Raw genomic sequence first — 17,698 nt, 5'->3', positions numbered from 1 at the left:
GGGAGGAAACCGGAGCACCCGGAGGAAACCCATGCAGACACGGGAAGAACGTGCGGACTCCGCATATCAGAGAAAGTTGTGTTTGAGAGAGGTGGTGGTAGCGAGGGAGAGGTGTCATCAGCATTTATGTTGAACCTAATGGGTTTTTGGACATAGACGACAAATAGGAGTGGGGGATGGAACAATAACAGATCTCGACAGATAATGATACAGGAAGGAAAGAGAGAACTGTCTCTGGCAGTGAAATCCAGAAAGATCTTAAAATAGAGCCAAGCCATTTGGGAGAAAAATAAGGGAACGGTTTTGTCATACAATGGGTAGTGGAAATCTGGAATTCTCTCCCACAAAAGGCTGTGTATCTTGGGTTAATTGACATTTTTAAGACCAAGTTCAATAGTCATGAGAAAAAGCTTGAAATAAAATCTGGATTTTTTTTTAAACAAACAATTTTATTGAGGTATTTTAGGCATATAGAAAAAGTGACATTGAACAGTACAAAAAAAAGTCAAGACACAAATTAAACATAGTGCAAACCACGGCTCTGTTCACGCACGGACCTGCCTCAATATCCCCCTACTCTACTCTACTCTAGCCCCCTAGGCCAAGAAAGCTCGCCATGTCCGATAGCCATACCTCAGCCCTCGGGGGCTTTGAGTCCCTCCATGCTAACAGTATTCGTTGCCGGGCTACCAGGGAAGCAAAGGCCAGAACGTCGGCCTCTCTCTCTTCCTGGACTCCCGGATCCTCCGAAACCCCAAAGATTGCCACCTCAGGGCTCATTACCACCCCAGTTGTCAAAACCCGGGACATGACATCTACGAATCCCTGCCAATACCCCCTGAGTTTAGGGCACGACCAGAACATGTGTACATGGTTAGCCAGCCCTCCGGCGCATCTAGCACATTTGTCCTCCAGCCCGAAGAATTTGCTCATCCGGGCCACCGTCATGTGGGCCCGGTGCACGACCTTAAACTGGATCAGGCTGAGCCTGACGCATGTTGCGGTCGTGTTTACTCTGCTCAGGGCTTCTGCGCATACACCGTCCCCCCATCTCATCATCATCACCCCCCCCCCCCCACCCCAGCTCCTCTTCCCACTTAAGCTTCAAGTCCTCGATCTGCGTATCCTCAGCTCCCTTTAGCACCTTGTAGACATCGGGAGACTCTACCCTCTCCCACCTCTCCCCTAGAAACTACCCTGTCCTGCCTCCCCTTCGGCAGGAGACGTGGGAAGGACGACACCAGTCTGCGTACAAAATCCCGCCCCTGTAAGTATCGAAAGTCGTTCCCTCTCGCCAGCCCAAACATCTCCTCCAGCGCCCTCATGCTCGGAAAGCTCCCTTCCAGGAACAGATCCCCCATCCTCACAATACCCGCCCTCCTCCACAGTCAATACCCCCCCGTCCATGTTCCCCAGGGCAAATCGGTGGTTGCTGCAGACTGGGGTCCACACCGATGCTCTTACCTCCCCTACATGCCTCCTCCACTGGCCCCAGATCCGAAGAGCCGCCGCCACTATCGGGTTGGTGGAGTACCGTGCCGGCGGAAGCAGCACGCCGTGACCAGGGCTGCTAAGCTAGTGCCCCTACACGAAGCAGCCTCCATCCGCTCCCAATCCGACCCCGCACCCATCATCCATTTCCTTATCATCGCTATATGGGCCACCCTGTAATAGTTGTTGAAGTTCGGCAACACCAGCCCCCCTTCTCCTCTGTTCCTTTCAAGCATCACCCTCTTCACCTACGGGGACTTCCCTGCCTATACAAATCCCAGAATAATTTTATTCAGCCTCTTAAAGAAGGACCGCGGGATAAAGATGGAGACACTGAAAAACAAACACGACCATGGGAGAATCGTCATCTTAACAGTCTGCACCCTCCCCGCCAATGACAGCGGGAGCGCATCCCACCTTCAGACCTCCTCGCTCACTCGTTCCACCAGTCGGGACAGGTTGAACTTATGCAACTTGCCCCAGTCCCGTACCACCCGAATCCCCAAATATCGGAAACTCTCCCCCACTAGCCTGAACGGCAACCCCTTCAGCCTACTTTCTTGCCCCCTCATCTGAATTACAAACAACTCACTCTTAGCCATGTTCAGTTTGTATCCGAAGAACCGGCCAAATTCCCTCAGGGTTGCCATAATAGCATCCATCCCCACCATTGGGTCCGATACATATAACAGCAGATCATCTGCGTATAACAAGGCTCTATGTTCCACAGCCACCCCCCCCCCCCCCCCCCCCCCGCCCCCGGACCAGCCCTTTCCAGCCCAGAGAAGCTCTCAGTGAAATTGCCAGTGGCTCTATGGCCAGCGCAAACAGCAGGGGGGAGAGGGCATCCCTGTCTTGTCCCACGGTGCAGTCTAAAGTAGTCCGATGTCGTCCTGTTCGTCCTTACACTCGCCTCCGGGGTCTGATACAATAGCCTAACCCAGTCGATGAACCCCGCCCTGAACCGTCCTCGTACCTCCCACAGATAATCCCACTCGACCCGGTCAAAAGCCTTTTCAACATCCATGGCTACCACTATCCCTACCTCCCTACCCTCCGGGGGCATCATAATCACGTTGAGCAGCCTTCTTAGGTTGGCCACCAGCTGCCTCCCCTTTACAAACCCGGTTTGGTCCTCCACAATTACATCCGGTACACAGTCCTCAATTCTGGTCGCCAAAACCTTGGCCAGTAACTTTGCATCTACGTTGATCAAAGAGATCGGCCTGTATGACCCAAAAAGCCTCCGGGTCCTTATCCTGTTTCAGAATGAGCAATATGGTGGCCTGAGACATCGTCGGGGGTAAACTCCCTCTGTCTCTTGCCTCGTTAAAGACCCTGACAAGCACTGGTCCCACTATCCTGGCAAATGTCTTGTAAAACTCCACCGGATACCCGTCCGGCCCCGGGGCTTTACCCGACTGCATGACCTTCAGGCCCCCCAATACCTCTTCAATCCTGACCAGGGCCCCCAGTCCGTCCATCAACCCCCTCCCCACTCTTAGGAAGGTCAGTCCGTCTAGGAATCGACTCATCTCCTCTCTCCCCCCCCCCCACACCCAGGGTGGTTCCGAAGTGTACAGCTTCCTATAAAAGTCCCTGAAGACCTTGTTCAGCCCTGCCGGGTCACCCACTAGATTACCTTCCCCATCCACTACCCTCGCTATTTCCCTAGCCGCTTCCCTCTTCCTTAGTTGTTGCGCAAGCATTCTACTGGCCTTCTCCCCATGCTCATACATCACGCCTTTTATCTTTCTAAGCTGTTCTACAGCCTTGCCTGTAGTCAGCACCCCAAATTCGGCCTGCAGCCTCTGTCGTTTCCTGAGTAACTCTTGCCTCGGGGATTCCGCGTAACTCCTGTCCGTCCGTAGAATTTCCTTAATCAGTCGGTCCGTCTCTGCACTATCTGTCCTGTCCCTCTACGCCCGGATTGAAATCAGCTCCCCTCTCATCACTGCCTTCAGTGCCTCCCAGAGCACTGCTGCCGAGACTTCTCCAGTATTGTTCATCTGCAGTTAATTCTGCATGCATTTCCTCAGCTTCTCACACACCGCCTCGTCCGCGAGTAGTCCAACTTCCAGCCTCCATGGTGGGCGCTGAAAGCTGTCCTTACAAAACTGCAGGTCTAACCAGTGCGGAGCATGGTCTGATATGGCAATTGCCGAATATTCTGCCCCCACCATTCCGGCCACAACAAAGTAGTCAATTTGGGAATACACCTTGTGGACGTGGGAGTAGTACGAGAACTCCCTCGCCGTCGGCCAGATAAATCTCCACGAATCTGCTCCCCCCCCCCCCCCCCCCGTTTGCTCCGTGAACCCTGTCAGTTCCTTTGCCATCGCTGGCAACCTGCCCGTTCTTGAACATGACCGGTCCAGGCTCGGGTCCAGGACTGTATTAAAGTCCCCGACCACGATCAGCTTACGCGAGTCCAAGTCGGGGACCTTCCCTAGCATCCTCCTAATAAAATCTACATCGTCCCAATTAGGGACCAGGACTACTCTCACCCCTTCAAGCTTACCCCTCACCATAACGAACCTGCCACCCCCATCTACGACTGTGTCCTCCATCTCAAATTGTACCCTTTTATTAATCAGGATCGCAACCCCCCTCGTCTTAGAATCAAGCCCCGAATGAAAGGCCTGACTGATCCAGCCCTTCCTTAACCTAACCTGGTCTGCCACTTTCAGGTGCGTCTCCTGCAGCAAGACTATGTCCGCCTTCAGAATCCGCAGATGCGCAAACACACGCGCACTGGCCCGTTTAACCCTCTAACATTCCAGGTGATCAGCCTGGTTGGGGGGGCACTTCGCCGCCGCCACCTCCCCCCCCCCTTTTGCCAGCCATGTGTCGCGCTTTATCTGGCCCATCTCCTGACCTGCTCCACCCATGACCTCCTCACTGTTGCCATGCCCAGTTTCCATCCCCGTCAGCAGAACGACTCCCCACCCCCCTCCCGCACCAGCAACACCATCCTATCACCTAACCCCTGCTCTAATCTAACTATATGCACACCCCCCACCTTGGCTACCGTTGACAAGCTGCACTCAGCTAGCCTGGGGCTCCTAGCCTCGGCGCCAGCACATCTCCCACCCATTGTTCCCAGTCACCCCTCCCCCGACCCATCCATACCACTTCCCCAGATCAGCCCTACTTAAGCAAACACTCTATACAAGTCATAAACAACCCCCACAATAGCACAATTCAAGTTACACAACAAAAAAAAGAGATAAGAAATAACAGGCACTCTCAGTCCTTCCCAGAAAAAGATTGCACAAAGTTCTCCTGAAGCATCCATTTTAACCCAACCCTTTTAACTGTTTTCTTTGTTATTTTCCTCCCAGCCAAACTCCAACTAATCAAAGAGCCCAAACAGGAAACATTCAGGTAAACCACGCAAAAAGCACGTAAAAATAACACACATCCCTACTACCTTCCAACCCCCGAAAATGGTTGAAAAAAGAAACAACAAAAATGGACCCAAACATGCAGGCACTTTTCAAAACGGGAGAGACACCACATATACTTAAAAGTTCTAACATGAGTCCAAACGTCCTCAGCTCAGGGCCAGCCCTTGCTTCTTAACGAAGTCCATCGCCTCTTCAGGTTCCTTGAAATAGTGGTGCTGACCCTCATATGTAACCCACAGTCGCGCCGAAAAAAGCAGCCCGAATTTCACCTTGTTTTTATACAGTATCTCCTTCACCTGCCTGTAGCCTCCCCTCCTCCTGGCCACCTCAGCGCTCAAATCTTGGTAAACACGCAGGGTGGTATTGTCCCAAGTACAGCTTCGAGTGCTATTTGCCCATTGCAGCACCCGTTCCTTGTCCAGGTACCTGTGAAAGCGTACCACCATCACTCGTGGGGGGCCCCCCTCGTCGAGGCTGCCTCACCGGCACTCTGTGTGCCCTGTCCACCACCGGCGGGCGCGGGAACACCTCGTTCCCCAGCAACCTTTGAAACATACCCTCCACATATGCGGCAGCGTCTAGCCCCTCTTCCCCCCCCCCCCCCCCCCCCCCCCCCCCCCCCCCCCCCCTCCAGGAGGCCCACGATTCTCACGTTCTGCCGGTGACATCTGTTGTCCAGGTCCTCCAGCCTTTCCAGAAGCACTTTTTGCTGGTCCTTCAGCCTCCGAATTTCCACGTCCACCAACGTTTGAAAGTCAGCCTGCTCCTCCACTGACTTCTCCAACTGCTGGAGCTTCTCAGCCTGATCATCCAGCTTTTTCCCCATCCGGTCAATCGACTTCTGTAGCGGCTCCAAGTTGTCACGTTTCAGAGCCAAAAAGCCCTCCTGCATAGTCTGCAGCAGCTGCTCCATTGTGGGCTGGGCTGTCGGCGCCTTGCTCTGAACTCCAGCCATGCTGGTCTCTCTCACAGCTTCCACTGTGCCCTTACTCGACCACTTCAATTATAGAAGGTTATAGAAGGTTGTTTACAGTCCCTGTGGCTTCTTAGGTCCATACAATTCTGCATGGGTCCTGCGCCTGAGTACTATTGCTTTCCAGTTCCGCACTCAAAAGCGCAAAGTCAGGGGAAAAGGTCCAAAAGTCCGACCGAAACGGGAGCCACCAAATGTGCGGCCTACTCCCTCATAGCCGCCACCGGAAGTCCTAAAATCTGGATTCTTAAATCCCCTGGTTGGAAACCTAAATTGAATTTTTTTAAATATAAACTAAAATGTGACTTCAGCTTGCAACTAAAATGGCTACACAATTTGTATTACTGTATCTTCCACATGCCAACGTATTTAAAAAGAAAATGACCTCAGGGAAACGGATGAACCATTTTTCCGTCCCCCATTAAGACAATCACCTGGGGTACTCAACTGGGTGGAAGCGAACCATTAAAATCAATAATTTGGATAATGGGGCCCTGGCAAACAGAGATTTCCAGACATGAACTAATTATGTTATAATGGAAATACATTAGCCGAAACTATGTTTGAATCACTGGGCGACTCATGTGTATTGCCCATCCTTTGTGTTTTAACATCTGCTTTTGTTGCAGTACGGGTTAAGAAGCCAGGATGCTGAAGGACAATGACTAGAATGGGGTTCCCTCCTTGCTCTCTCTCTTTCCACACAACTTGCACGTTTTTGAGCCCTGTTTGTGGATTTTTATACCCAGGTCCACAGACAGAGGCTTCTTAAAGGAACTCAATCCTGCACTTTTGCCTCCAGAAGAACAGGCAAATTATCCGTCACATTAAATTGCCTGAACGAGGGAAGCAGCAGGACTACCAAATTCAGCTTGAAACCAGCCACGTCAACAACCTCCGCAGACTCTAACTTCCCCCTCTGTAGTCTATTTGTGTATGTGTGCGAACTTTGACTGTGTCTGTGCAAAAGGTAAAGCATATATTATTTTTACTTGGATCAGGTGAAGTACAATAAAGCTACCCTCTGTTAAATCTCAGGAAAACCTGCCTTCGTGTGTCTTCTGTGAACACAACATGCAAACAGTTGAAATGGCAAGTATATCCTTTACAAAATAACTATTACGGTCAAACAAGGAGTGGAAAAAGAGGGGAGCCATTCGACCACTCCTCACCTGATTGTAAAAATGGGTTTTTGTCAGGTATGGAGATTAGGCCTATGGAACAACTGAGTTATAAATCAGCCATCTAACTGGATGACAGAACAGACACAAGGAGCTGAACTTCTTATTTATGTTCTGCGATAGGCAAGCTGGACTTGGCTGAGGGCACGATATGAGCATTAAAATCTTTGGATGAGCTGAAAGTTATAGAAGGTTGATGATGAAAGATCAGTATTGGAGTAATCATGTCTGGTAATAATTAAAGCAATACTAGAGGAGAAAGTGAAGAGATTTATAAAAACTGTTCCCTTCCTCAGCTCAGGATATATTACACATTGAAATTAACAACCTGGCATTAAAAGTCATCCACCAGAAGCAAAACAAACGATGGCCAAAGAATATGAAATAACTGAACTTTTTTATCTACAAAGATCAATATACTCATTTTATCAGGGTTGTGAAATGACTTACCACTGGAGCATTTCTGAAGCCTTTAATAGACTGGAAAATTCCACCACCAATGGCACCCATTGTAAAGGCACCACCACAGTCATCAACTATCCTCCATGGACTAATAAGAAAAAATAAATACATTACTCAGATGCTGCATATTCAAAATTATAATTTGACCACGTAAATTGTCCAAGGAGGAATGACAAAGGCACAAATTGGCAATTCACCAATACCTCCTAATGGCCAATTCCATCGCTGCTCAACTGTAGCCTCTGTTCAGCTTAGAATAACCACAATGGACTGTACTTTGTTAAAAAGGCTCTCCACAAAGTTTATTTTAATGTTACAGCGAACTATCAGTGACAATGTTCCTGGAAAGTTATTCCACAGGAAAAATGGCAAAATTACAATCATTTTCTTTATATCATTTGGCCATTAAATAACCTGACTTTTCTCATGCCATGGCAGATCACAAACACCAGGCACTTAGAACATCCTGGGTGTTACCAGAAACTAAACCAGACGGTAGCACAGTTGCTTCACAGCTCCAGGGTCCCGGATTTGATTCCCGGCTTGGGTCACTGGCTGAGCGGAGTCTGCACGTTCTCCCTGTGTCTGCGTGGGTTTCCTCCGGGTGCTCCGGTTTCCTCCCACAGTCCAAAGATGTGCAGGTTAGGTGGATTGGCCATGATTAATTGCCCTTACTTGTCCAAAAAGGTTAGGTGGGATTACTGGGTTAAGGGGATGGGGTGGAGGTGTGGGCTTAAGTGGGGTGCGCTTTCCAAGAGCCGGTGCAGACACGATGGGCTGAATGGCCTCCTTCTGCACTGTAAATTCTATGACTCGCCATATAAATACTGCAACTACAAGGGCAGGTCAAAGGCTAGGAATTCCATGGGGAGGAACTGGCCTCCTGTCTCCCCAAAGCTTGTCCACCATCTACAAGGCACAAGTCGGTTATGAAAATAGGGTGGGGACATGGGCCTAGGTAGGGTGCTCTTTCCAAGGGTCGGTGCAGATTCAATGGGCCAAATGGTCTCCTTCTGCATTGTAAGGTTTCTATGAAGTCAGGACGGTGATTGAATACTTTTCCTCACCTGGGCAAGTACAGCTCCAACAACCCTCAAGAAGCTCAACACCATCAGGACAAAGTATTCCACTTGATTGGCACCCTACCACAATCTTCACACCCGCCACCACCAACACTCAGTAGCAGCAGCGTGTACCATCTACAAGATGCACTGCAAGAATTCACCAAGGCTCTTCAGACAGCACTTTCCAAACCCATGGCCACTACCACCTAGAAGGACGAGAGCAGCAGATACACGGGAAACACCACCACTTGGACGTTCCCCTCCAAATCACTCACCATCCTGATTTGGAAATATATTGCTGTTCCTTCACTGTCACTGGGTCACAATTCTGGAACCCCCCCGCCCGCCAGCAACACTTTAGGTGTATCGATACCACATGGGCCGCAGCAGTTCAAGAATGAGGCTCACCACCACCTTCTCAAGGGCAATTTGGGATAGGAATGAATGCTGGCCTAGCCAGTGAAGACCATATAGCTTGAATGAAAAAAAATGACAAAACTGCAATGTTTAATGCAGCAATTTTCAGTATATTTGCTCAATTATTAAAGCAGTTCTGGAAACTATAAGGATTAGGGATGTCATTTTTACAGGTTACATGGATTCTGTACGATCAACAAAGCCCTTTGAAATCACAGAACAATGTCTGAGCAGCTTCAACAGTTGCCCCACTAAATCAGTCGCATCTCAAAGCATTTCACATATAAATTACTTCTGAAATTAAATGAGCAAATGACCTTGCAATTTCGCATGTGGCAAGATCCCACAAAGACTAACAATTGGGCCATCTGATTTTGGTGCAACGGTCGAAGGAGAAATATTGACCTGGGCACCTTACTTTTCCATCAATACCACCATGCACTCTTAAAATATCCATCTGGATCAGTTTGACATTTCATATGAAGTATAGCAAAATAACGTAGGACTCCCTCAGCTTGGTACAGAAGTGTCAACAAATGGTACATGCACAAATTTTGAAGCAGGCTCAAACCCACAATCTTCCAAAATGCTGCCATTGAGATCAAACTGACAATTCCCAATTCAGCATTCTCTAAAACTGAGGTCGGCTTGGTGTGCGCAAAACAATTCTTCTGTAGCCAGGCAAAAATCACAGAATGTCATGAAACCATGCAACACCTTTGTTCCCACAGTTGACCAAGTTCAGTTCAACTCTGACATGCTAAAAACATGAAGCCTGAGCTCCCAGTAAACAGAGTTTTCAGATTCTGCTGGTTTCCATCTGCGTAGTTTTTTTCCCCCAACCGGTATTACTAAAGTGATACGTATGTAAAGGGCATGTGAAGTGAGGTGTGCGTTGATTGCACACATTAACCGTGAGAGCTGCGCGCTCCTTCTGTGTCCAATCAAAGCCCAGCGGGTATGATGCAAGGCCAGCATAAATATTTACTTTGTTTTTACCATTTGAAGTTGATCACAGTTTTATTAATAAATGAATGATTAAGCATTTTCTATAGCTCGTTATTAGATATTTGTATTAAATGTATTTAATCTTACACATGGGGTCATGGTTAGTGTGCATGGTGATTTCAACCTTATAATAATCTTTATTGTCACAAGTAGGCTTACATTAACACTGCAATTAAGTTACTGTGAAAAGCCCCTAGTCGCCACATTCCGGCACCTGTTCGGGTACACATCAGGAGAATTCAGAATGTCCAAATTACCTAACAGCACGTCTTTTGGGACTTGTGGGAGGAAACTGGAGCACCAGAGGAAACCCACGCCGACACAAGAACGTGCAGATTCTGCACAATGACCCAAGCCGGGAATCAAATCTGCGACTCTGGCACTGTGAAGCAACAGTGCTACCTTGCGGCCCACCGAGATGAAGGAGGGCCACTCATGCGGCCCATTCACAAGCCAAGATTGCCCCTCACTTTTCACCCCACCAGCTTCCGCCAATTCCAGCTTGATGCCACCACGAAACATATCTTCCTCTCATCCCCAAGCCAGCAATCCACAGGTACCCTACCTCCGTGACATCTGGTCCACTCCTCAATCACCCCAAACTCCTCATTCTTCCCACAGCACCTTCCCTTACAATCACAGATGGTGTAACATATGCTCTTTTACCTTCTCACTGTTCCAAGGCCCCAAACAGTCCTTTCTGGTGAAACAACATTTCACTCACACATCCTTCAATTTGGTCTACCATATTCACTGCTCCCACTGGGTGACTGCTTTGCAGAAAACCTTCACTCACTCATTCTGGAAGCAGAACTCCCAAACTTCCTGTTGCTTCCCATTTCAACTCAGCATCTTGCTCCCACAATGTCCGTCCATCCTTGTCCTGCTGTAAATGTTCCAGTGAAGCCCAAAGCAAACTACAATAGCAGAACCTCATCTTCTGATTATGCACGTTACAGCCTTTGGGACTCAACACTGAGTTAAACAACTTTAGACTGTGACCTTTCTCCTCTATCTTGAACCCATTTTTTAATCCTCCCCCCAAAAAAGTCTGGCTATCTGCCATTTAAGTTTTGCTTTCATTTAGCATTGACCTTTATTCTAGTAATTTACCTTCATGCTGCTATCAGTCCTTCACACTGACAATAACACTTACTCTGTCTCATGCCCTACTACACACTGCATGGTAGCACAGCGGTTAGCACTGTTACTTCACAGTGCCAGGGTCCCGGGTTCGATTCCCAGCTTGGGTCACTGTCTGTGCAGAGTCTGCACGTTCTCCCAATGTCTGTTATATGAAGTAGACGTTTTTAATACTCACTCAGCGTAACTCAGTGTGGGGACCAGGGGATTTTCACAGTAACTTCATTGCAGTGTTACTGTAAGTTTAGTTTAATAAAGATTATAATTTATTATGCACGGTTGTCACGTTAAATCTGTTTCTCTCTCCACAGATGCTGCTATACCTGTTCGATTTTCCCTCAGCCTTTCCTGTTCTAAGTTGAGGCTCCTCTACACAATTACCGTACTATCCAGCTCCCTCCACAGAGGGTCAGGATGCCGCTCCCCGGGCCTACCTGCCTGCAAAGGCCAGATACAATCCTCCCATCATCGCCCACCCCCCATATCATCGGGCGCGCCCACCCCCCATATCATCGGGCACGCCCACCCCCCATATCATCGGGCGCTCCCCACCCCCCATATCATCGAGCGCGCCCCACCCCCCATATCATCGGGCGCGCCCCACCCCCCATATCATCGGGCGCGCCCACCCCATATCATCGGACGTGCCCTCCCTATCATCGGACGCGCCCCCCCATATCATCGGACGCGCCCCCCCATATCATCGGGCGCACCCCCCCCCATATCATCGGGCGCACCCCCCCCCATATCATCGGGCGCACCCCCCCCCCCCCCATATCATCGGGCGCACACCCCCCCATATCATCGGGGGCACCCCCCCATATCATCGGGCGCGGCAACCCCCCATATCATCGGGCGCACCCCCCCATATCATCGGGCGCACCCCCCCCCATATCATCGGGCGCCCCCCCCATATCATCGGGCGCACACCCCCCCCATATCATCGGGCGCACCCCCCCCCTCCATATCATCGGGCGCACCACCCCCCCCCCCCCCCATATTATCGGGCACACCCCCCCCCATATCATCGGGCGCACCCCCCCCCATATCATCGGGCGCACCCCCCCCCCCATATCATCGGGCGCACCCCCCCCCATATCATCGGGCGCACCCCCCCCCCCATATCATCGGGCGCACCACCCCCCCCCCCCCCATATCGGCGCACCACCACCCCCTCCATATCATCGGCGCACCACCCCCCCCTCCATATCATCGGGCGCACCACCCCCCCCCCATATCATCGGGCGCACCACCCCCCCCCCCCCCATATCATCGGGCGCACCACCCCCCCCCCCCCCCATATCATCGGGCGCACCACCCCCCCCCCCATATCATCGGGCGCACCCCCCCCCCAATATCATCGGGCGCACCCCCCCCCCAATATCATCGGGCGCACCCCCCCCCCCCAATATCATCGGAGCGCACCCCCCCCCCCAATATCATCGGGCGCACCCCCCCCCCCCAATATCATCGGGCGCACCCCCCCCCCCAATATCATCGGGCGCACCCCCCCCCCCCCAATATCATCGGGCGCACCCCCCCCCCCCCAATATCATCGGGCGCACCCCCCCCCCCCCCAATATCATCGGTCGCACCCCCCCCCAATATCATCGGGCGCACCCCCCCCCCCCCCCCAATATCATCGGGCGCACCCCCCCCAATATCATCGGGCGCACCCCCCCCCCCAATATCATCGGGCGCACCCCCCCCCCCCCCAATATCATCGGGCGCACCCCCCCCCCCAATATCATCGGGCGCACCCCCCCCCCCCAATATCATCGGGCGCACCCCCCCCCCCCAATATCATCGGGCGCACCCCCCCCCCCAATATCATCGGGCGCACCCCCCCCCCCCAATATCATCGGGCGCACCCCCCCCCCCCCAATATCATCGGGCGCACCCCCCCCCCCCAATATCATCGGGCGCACCCCCCCCCCCCAATATCATCGGGCGCACCCCCCCCCCCCAATATCATCGGGCGCCCCCCCCCCCCAATATCATCGGGCGCACCCCCCCCCCCCAATATCATCGGGCGCACCCCCCCCCCCCCCCCAATACCCTCGGGCGCCCCCCCCCCCCCCCCAATATCATCGGGCGCACCCCCCCCCCCCCCAATATCATCGGGCGCACCCCCCCCCCCCATATCATCAGGCGCACCCCCCCCCCCCCCCCCCCATATCATCGGGCGGGCGCGCGCCCCCCATATCATCGGGCGCGTCCCCACCCACCCAATATCATCGGGCGCGTCCCCAGTCCAGGGCCGAGACCTCGCACCTCCACCCCAGGCCTCAACTGGGCGCGGACACAGGCTACATCCCGAAGGTCACGGACGCGGCCGGCGAGCCCGGTTTCCACAGTGGAAGTATCGGCATCCCCCCCGGGCCGCGAGGCACGCCGTTACACGGACCAACAACACCCTCCGTCCCCCCGGGGCCCTGCTGTAACCCTGGGTCTGGAGCGGGACTCTTTCCCCCACCGACACCGGCTCACCAGGGCTCGCGTGCGTATTCCTCCATCTTCCTCTGTGACGTATGTCCTCATCCGGCAATGAGCCGCGGCAATGCTCACTGTGGGCGCATGCAGGAGCTTTCGGTCTCTCCCATACCCTGGTGCGTGGGACATCTGAAAGGGATCTCAGTTCATTTCTTCCTTGCTCAAAGGGTGATTTTGAAAACACAAAGGATAGCTGTTATCTGTGGTTCAGAGATAAAATTCGAAATGCTCTGAGGATCTGAAGCAGCCCATTCCACGTTACTCCACTCACCCAACTTTAGAATCAGAGAATCTCTGCAGTGCAGAAGGAGGCCATTCGGCCCATCGAGTCTGCATCGACCCTCTGAAAGCGCACCCTACTTGGGCCCACTCACCCCCCCCCCCCCCCCCCCCAATCCCTGTAAACCCTGGGCACTAAGAGGTAATATGGCATGACCAATCCACTTCATCTTCACATCTTTGGATTGTGGGAGGAAACCAGAGGAAGCTCACACAGACACACGGAGAACTTGCAAACTTCACACAGACAGTCACCCAAGGCAGGAATTGATCTTGGCGCTGAGGTGGCAGTGCTAACCACGGTGCAGCCGTACCACCCCTTATCCCTCTATACAAATGATTTACATGTAGGCTACGTTCCATAGGCATACTGACAACAGCCAGCTTTCCTCGACATCTCTTAAATCCGCATTACTGCTTAGCTTCCAACTCCTTGGCTTTCATCAAATATTAGGTAAATGGGTGGCAAAATAGCACAGAGGTTAGCATTGTTGCTTCACAGCGGCAGGGACCCAGGTTCAATTCCCGGCTTGGGTCATGTCTGTGCGGAGTCTACATTCTCCCCTTGTCTGCGTGGGATTCCTCTGGGTGCTCTGGTTTCTTCCCACAAAAACCCTGAAAGACATGCTTTTTAGGTGGTTAGCACTGTTGCTTCACAGCACCAGGGCCCCGGGTTCGATTCTCGGCTTGGTCACTGGTGCTGTGAAGCAACAGTGCTAACCACTGTGCTACCGTGTCACTCTAAAGATTTTTTTAAAAATAATTTTTATTGAAAAATTTTGAATTTATACAACATCAAACCATAATAAAATACCAAAAATAACAATAATAATAGCAATCATAAACATTCGCCCCACCTCCATGAACAACACAGCATATTAACAACAATGCAAATTAACACAAATTAAGTTACATAATAGAAACTACAATAAGGAAACTCCCCCCCCCTCCCCTCCCCGGGTTGCTGCTGCTATTGACCAAGGTACCTATCTTTGAGCCAGGAAGTCAGAAAAGGCTGCCATCGTTTATAAAACCCTTGTATTGATCCTCTCAGGGCAAATTTGACCCTTTCCAATTTTATAAATCCCTCCATGTCACTGATCCAGGTCTCCACACTTGGGGATCTCGCATCCTTCCACTGCAGCAAGATCCTTCGTCGGGCTACTAGGGACGCAAAGGCCAGGACACCGGCCTCTTTCGCCTCCTGCACTCCCGGCTCTACCACAACTCCAAAAATCGCGAGCCCCCACCCTCGACACCGTCCCCGCCACCCCCTTCCAGAATTCTTCCAGTGCTGGGCATGCCCAGAACATATGGGCGTGGTTCGCTGGACTCCCCGAACATCTGGTGCACCTGTCCTCACCCCCAAAGAACCTACTCATCCTAGTCCCGGACATGTGGGCCCGGTGCAGCACCTTAAATTGGATGAGACTAAGCCTCGCACATGAGGAGGAAGAGTTAACTCTCTCCAAGGCATCCGCCCAAGTCCCGTCCTCTATCTGCTCCCCGAGTTCCTCCTCCCATTTAGCCTTCAGCTCCTCCACTGACAACTCCTCCACCTCCTGCATTATCTTATAGATGTCAGACACCTTCCCCTCTCCGACCCACACCCCCGAAAGCACTCTGTCCATCATCCCCCGCGAGGGCAGCAAAGGGAATCCCTCCACCTGTCGCCTAGCAAACGCCTTTACCTGCAAGTATCTGAACATGTTCCCTTGGGGGAGCCCAAATTTATCTTCCAGTTCCCCCAGGCCCGCAAACCTCCCGCCAATAAACAGGTCCCTCAGTTTACTGATGCCCACCCTTTGCCACCCCCTAAATCCCCCATCCCTGTTCCCTGGGATGAACCGATGATTGCCACCCAATGGAGCCTCCATCGAGCCCCCTGTTTCCCCCCCTATGATGTCTCCACTGTCCCCAGATTCTTAGGGTCGCCGCCACCACCGGGCTCGTGGTAAACCTCTTAGGGGAGAGCGGCAACGGCACCATTACCATGGCACCCAGGCTCGTACCTCTACATGACGCCATCTCCATTCTTTTCCACGCCGCCCCTCCCCCCTCCATCACCCATCTACACAACATTGACACATTGGCCGCCCAATAGTACCCCAAAAGGTTGGGCAGCGCCAGCCCGCCTCTATCCCTCCCTCGCTCCAGGAACACCCTCTTCACTCTCGGAGTCCCATGTGCCCACACAAAGCTCAAGATACTGCTAGTCACTCTCCTAAAGAAGGCCCTGGGGATAAAGATGGGCAGGCACTGAAAGAGGAACAAGAACCTTGGAAGCACCGTTATTTTGACGGACTGCACCCTCCCCGCCAACGACAATGGCAGCATGTCCCACCTCATGACAGCGCCGGCCCTAGGGTTGCTGGTGCCCCGGGCAAGCTGAACTTCGGCGCCCTTCGGGGGGGGGTCGGGTCGGGTCGGGTTGGGGGGGGTCGGGTCGGGTCGGGGGGGTCGGGTCGGGGGGGGTCGGATCGGGTCGGGGGGGTCGGGTTGGGGGCAGGTCGGGGGGGGTCGGGTCGGGGGGGTCGAGTTGGGGGGGGTCGGGTCGGGTCGGGGGGGGGGGGGTCGGGTCGGGTTGACATTGATCCTGAGCTGCTGCGACCTGTCTGGTAGTGGTACATGAATTTTAGTTGCTGTATCTATGCTCTGGATATATATTAACATTACCTGTCTAATATTTTTCGCTAAAGGAGCACGGACGAATTCAAGCCTCTGAAATTGTAGCTTCTATGCCTGTGGCCATGTGGCCATCCGCCATGTTTGTGCGGGGCGGCCTGGGGGAGGGCGGCCACCGCGCATGCGCTGGTTGGCACCGGCCCAACTGCGCATGCGCGGGACCCGAGTCTTTTACGCGGCGCCGGGTCTCTGACGCTGGTCACGCACTCCTTGATGGCGCCCCCTAGCACATGGCGCCCGGGCGACTGCCCGAGTTGCCGGTACCTTGGGCCGGCCCTGCCTCTTGAACTCCTCCTCCATCTGATCTACAAGTCTGGTGAAATTATGTTTGTGAAGAGTCCCCCAGTCCCTGGCCACCTGCCCCCCCAGGTACCTAAAACTCTCCCCTGCCCGCCTAAGCGGGAGCCTACCAATTCCTTCCTCCTGGTCTCCAGGGTGCACCACAAACACCTCACTCTTGCCTAAATTTAGTTTATAACCTGAAAAGGTCCCAAACTCAGCTAGCAGCTCCATCACCCCCGGCATCCCTCCCACTGGGTCCGCCACATACAGTAACAGGTCATCGGAATACAACCACACCCTATGTTCCTCCCCACCTCGCACCAAACCTCTCCACCTTTCTGAATCCCTCAACGCCATCGCCAGCGGCTCGATTGCCAGTGCAAACAACAAGGGGAACAGGGGGCAAACCTGCCTGGTCCCTCGGTAAAGCCGGAAGTACTCCGACCTCCTCCCATTCGTGGCCACGCACGCCATCGGGGCCTCATATACAGCCTCACCCATCCAATAAACCCTTCACCAAATCCAAACCTCCCCAACACCTCCCATAAGTACCCCCACTCCACTCTATCGAAGGCATTCTCCGCATCCAGCGCCACCACTATCTCTGCCTCCCCCTCAATCGCCGGCATCATGATGACATTCAACAATCTCCGCACATTCGTGTTCAGCTGCCTTCCCTTCACAAAACCTGTCTGGTCCTCGTGTACAACCCCTGGCATACAGTCCTCTATCCTGGTGGCCAGGATTTTTGCCAGCACCTTGGCATCTACGTTGAGGAGAGATATGGGCCTGTATGAACCACACTGCTGG

The 17,698-nt window shown here is 52.7% G+C and overlaps 1 protein-coding gene across 2 annotated transcripts in view; it reads right to left on the bottom strand.

Moving 5' to 3' along the window:
- timm17a (translocase of inner mitochondrial membrane 17 homolog A (yeast)) overlaps positions 1–13,844 on the bottom strand; it is a 31,243-nt gene extending 17,399 nt beyond the window's left edge. Inside the window, exons 1-2 of one of the 2 annotated variants that reach the window (XM_038820626.1) lie at positions 13,640–13,844; positions 7,506–7,605 (exon numbers count right to left, since the gene is read on the bottom strand). In XM_038820626.1, the coding sequence (XP_038676554.1) occupies positions 7,506–7,605; positions 13,640–13,665 (126 nt within the window). In that variant the 5' untranslated portion in view covers positions 13,666–13,844. Of the gene's footprint in view, positions 1–7,505; positions 7,606–7,720; positions 7,756–13,639 lie in introns of those variants that run through there. The other variant, XM_038820627.1, reaches the window with a different exon arrangement.
- Between the last annotated feature and the right edge of the window lie 3,854 nt (positions 13,845–17,698).

Source organism: Scyliorhinus canicula, chromosome 15 (genome assembly GCF_902713615.1).
Source record: "Scyliorhinus canicula chromosome 15, sScyCan1.1, whole genome shotgun sequence".
NCBI classification, from domain to species: Eukaryota; Metazoa; Chordata; class Chondrichthyes; order Carcharhiniformes; family Scyliorhinidae; genus Scyliorhinus; species Scyliorhinus canicula.
This window is presented reverse-complemented; position numbering and strand designations above follow the sequence as displayed.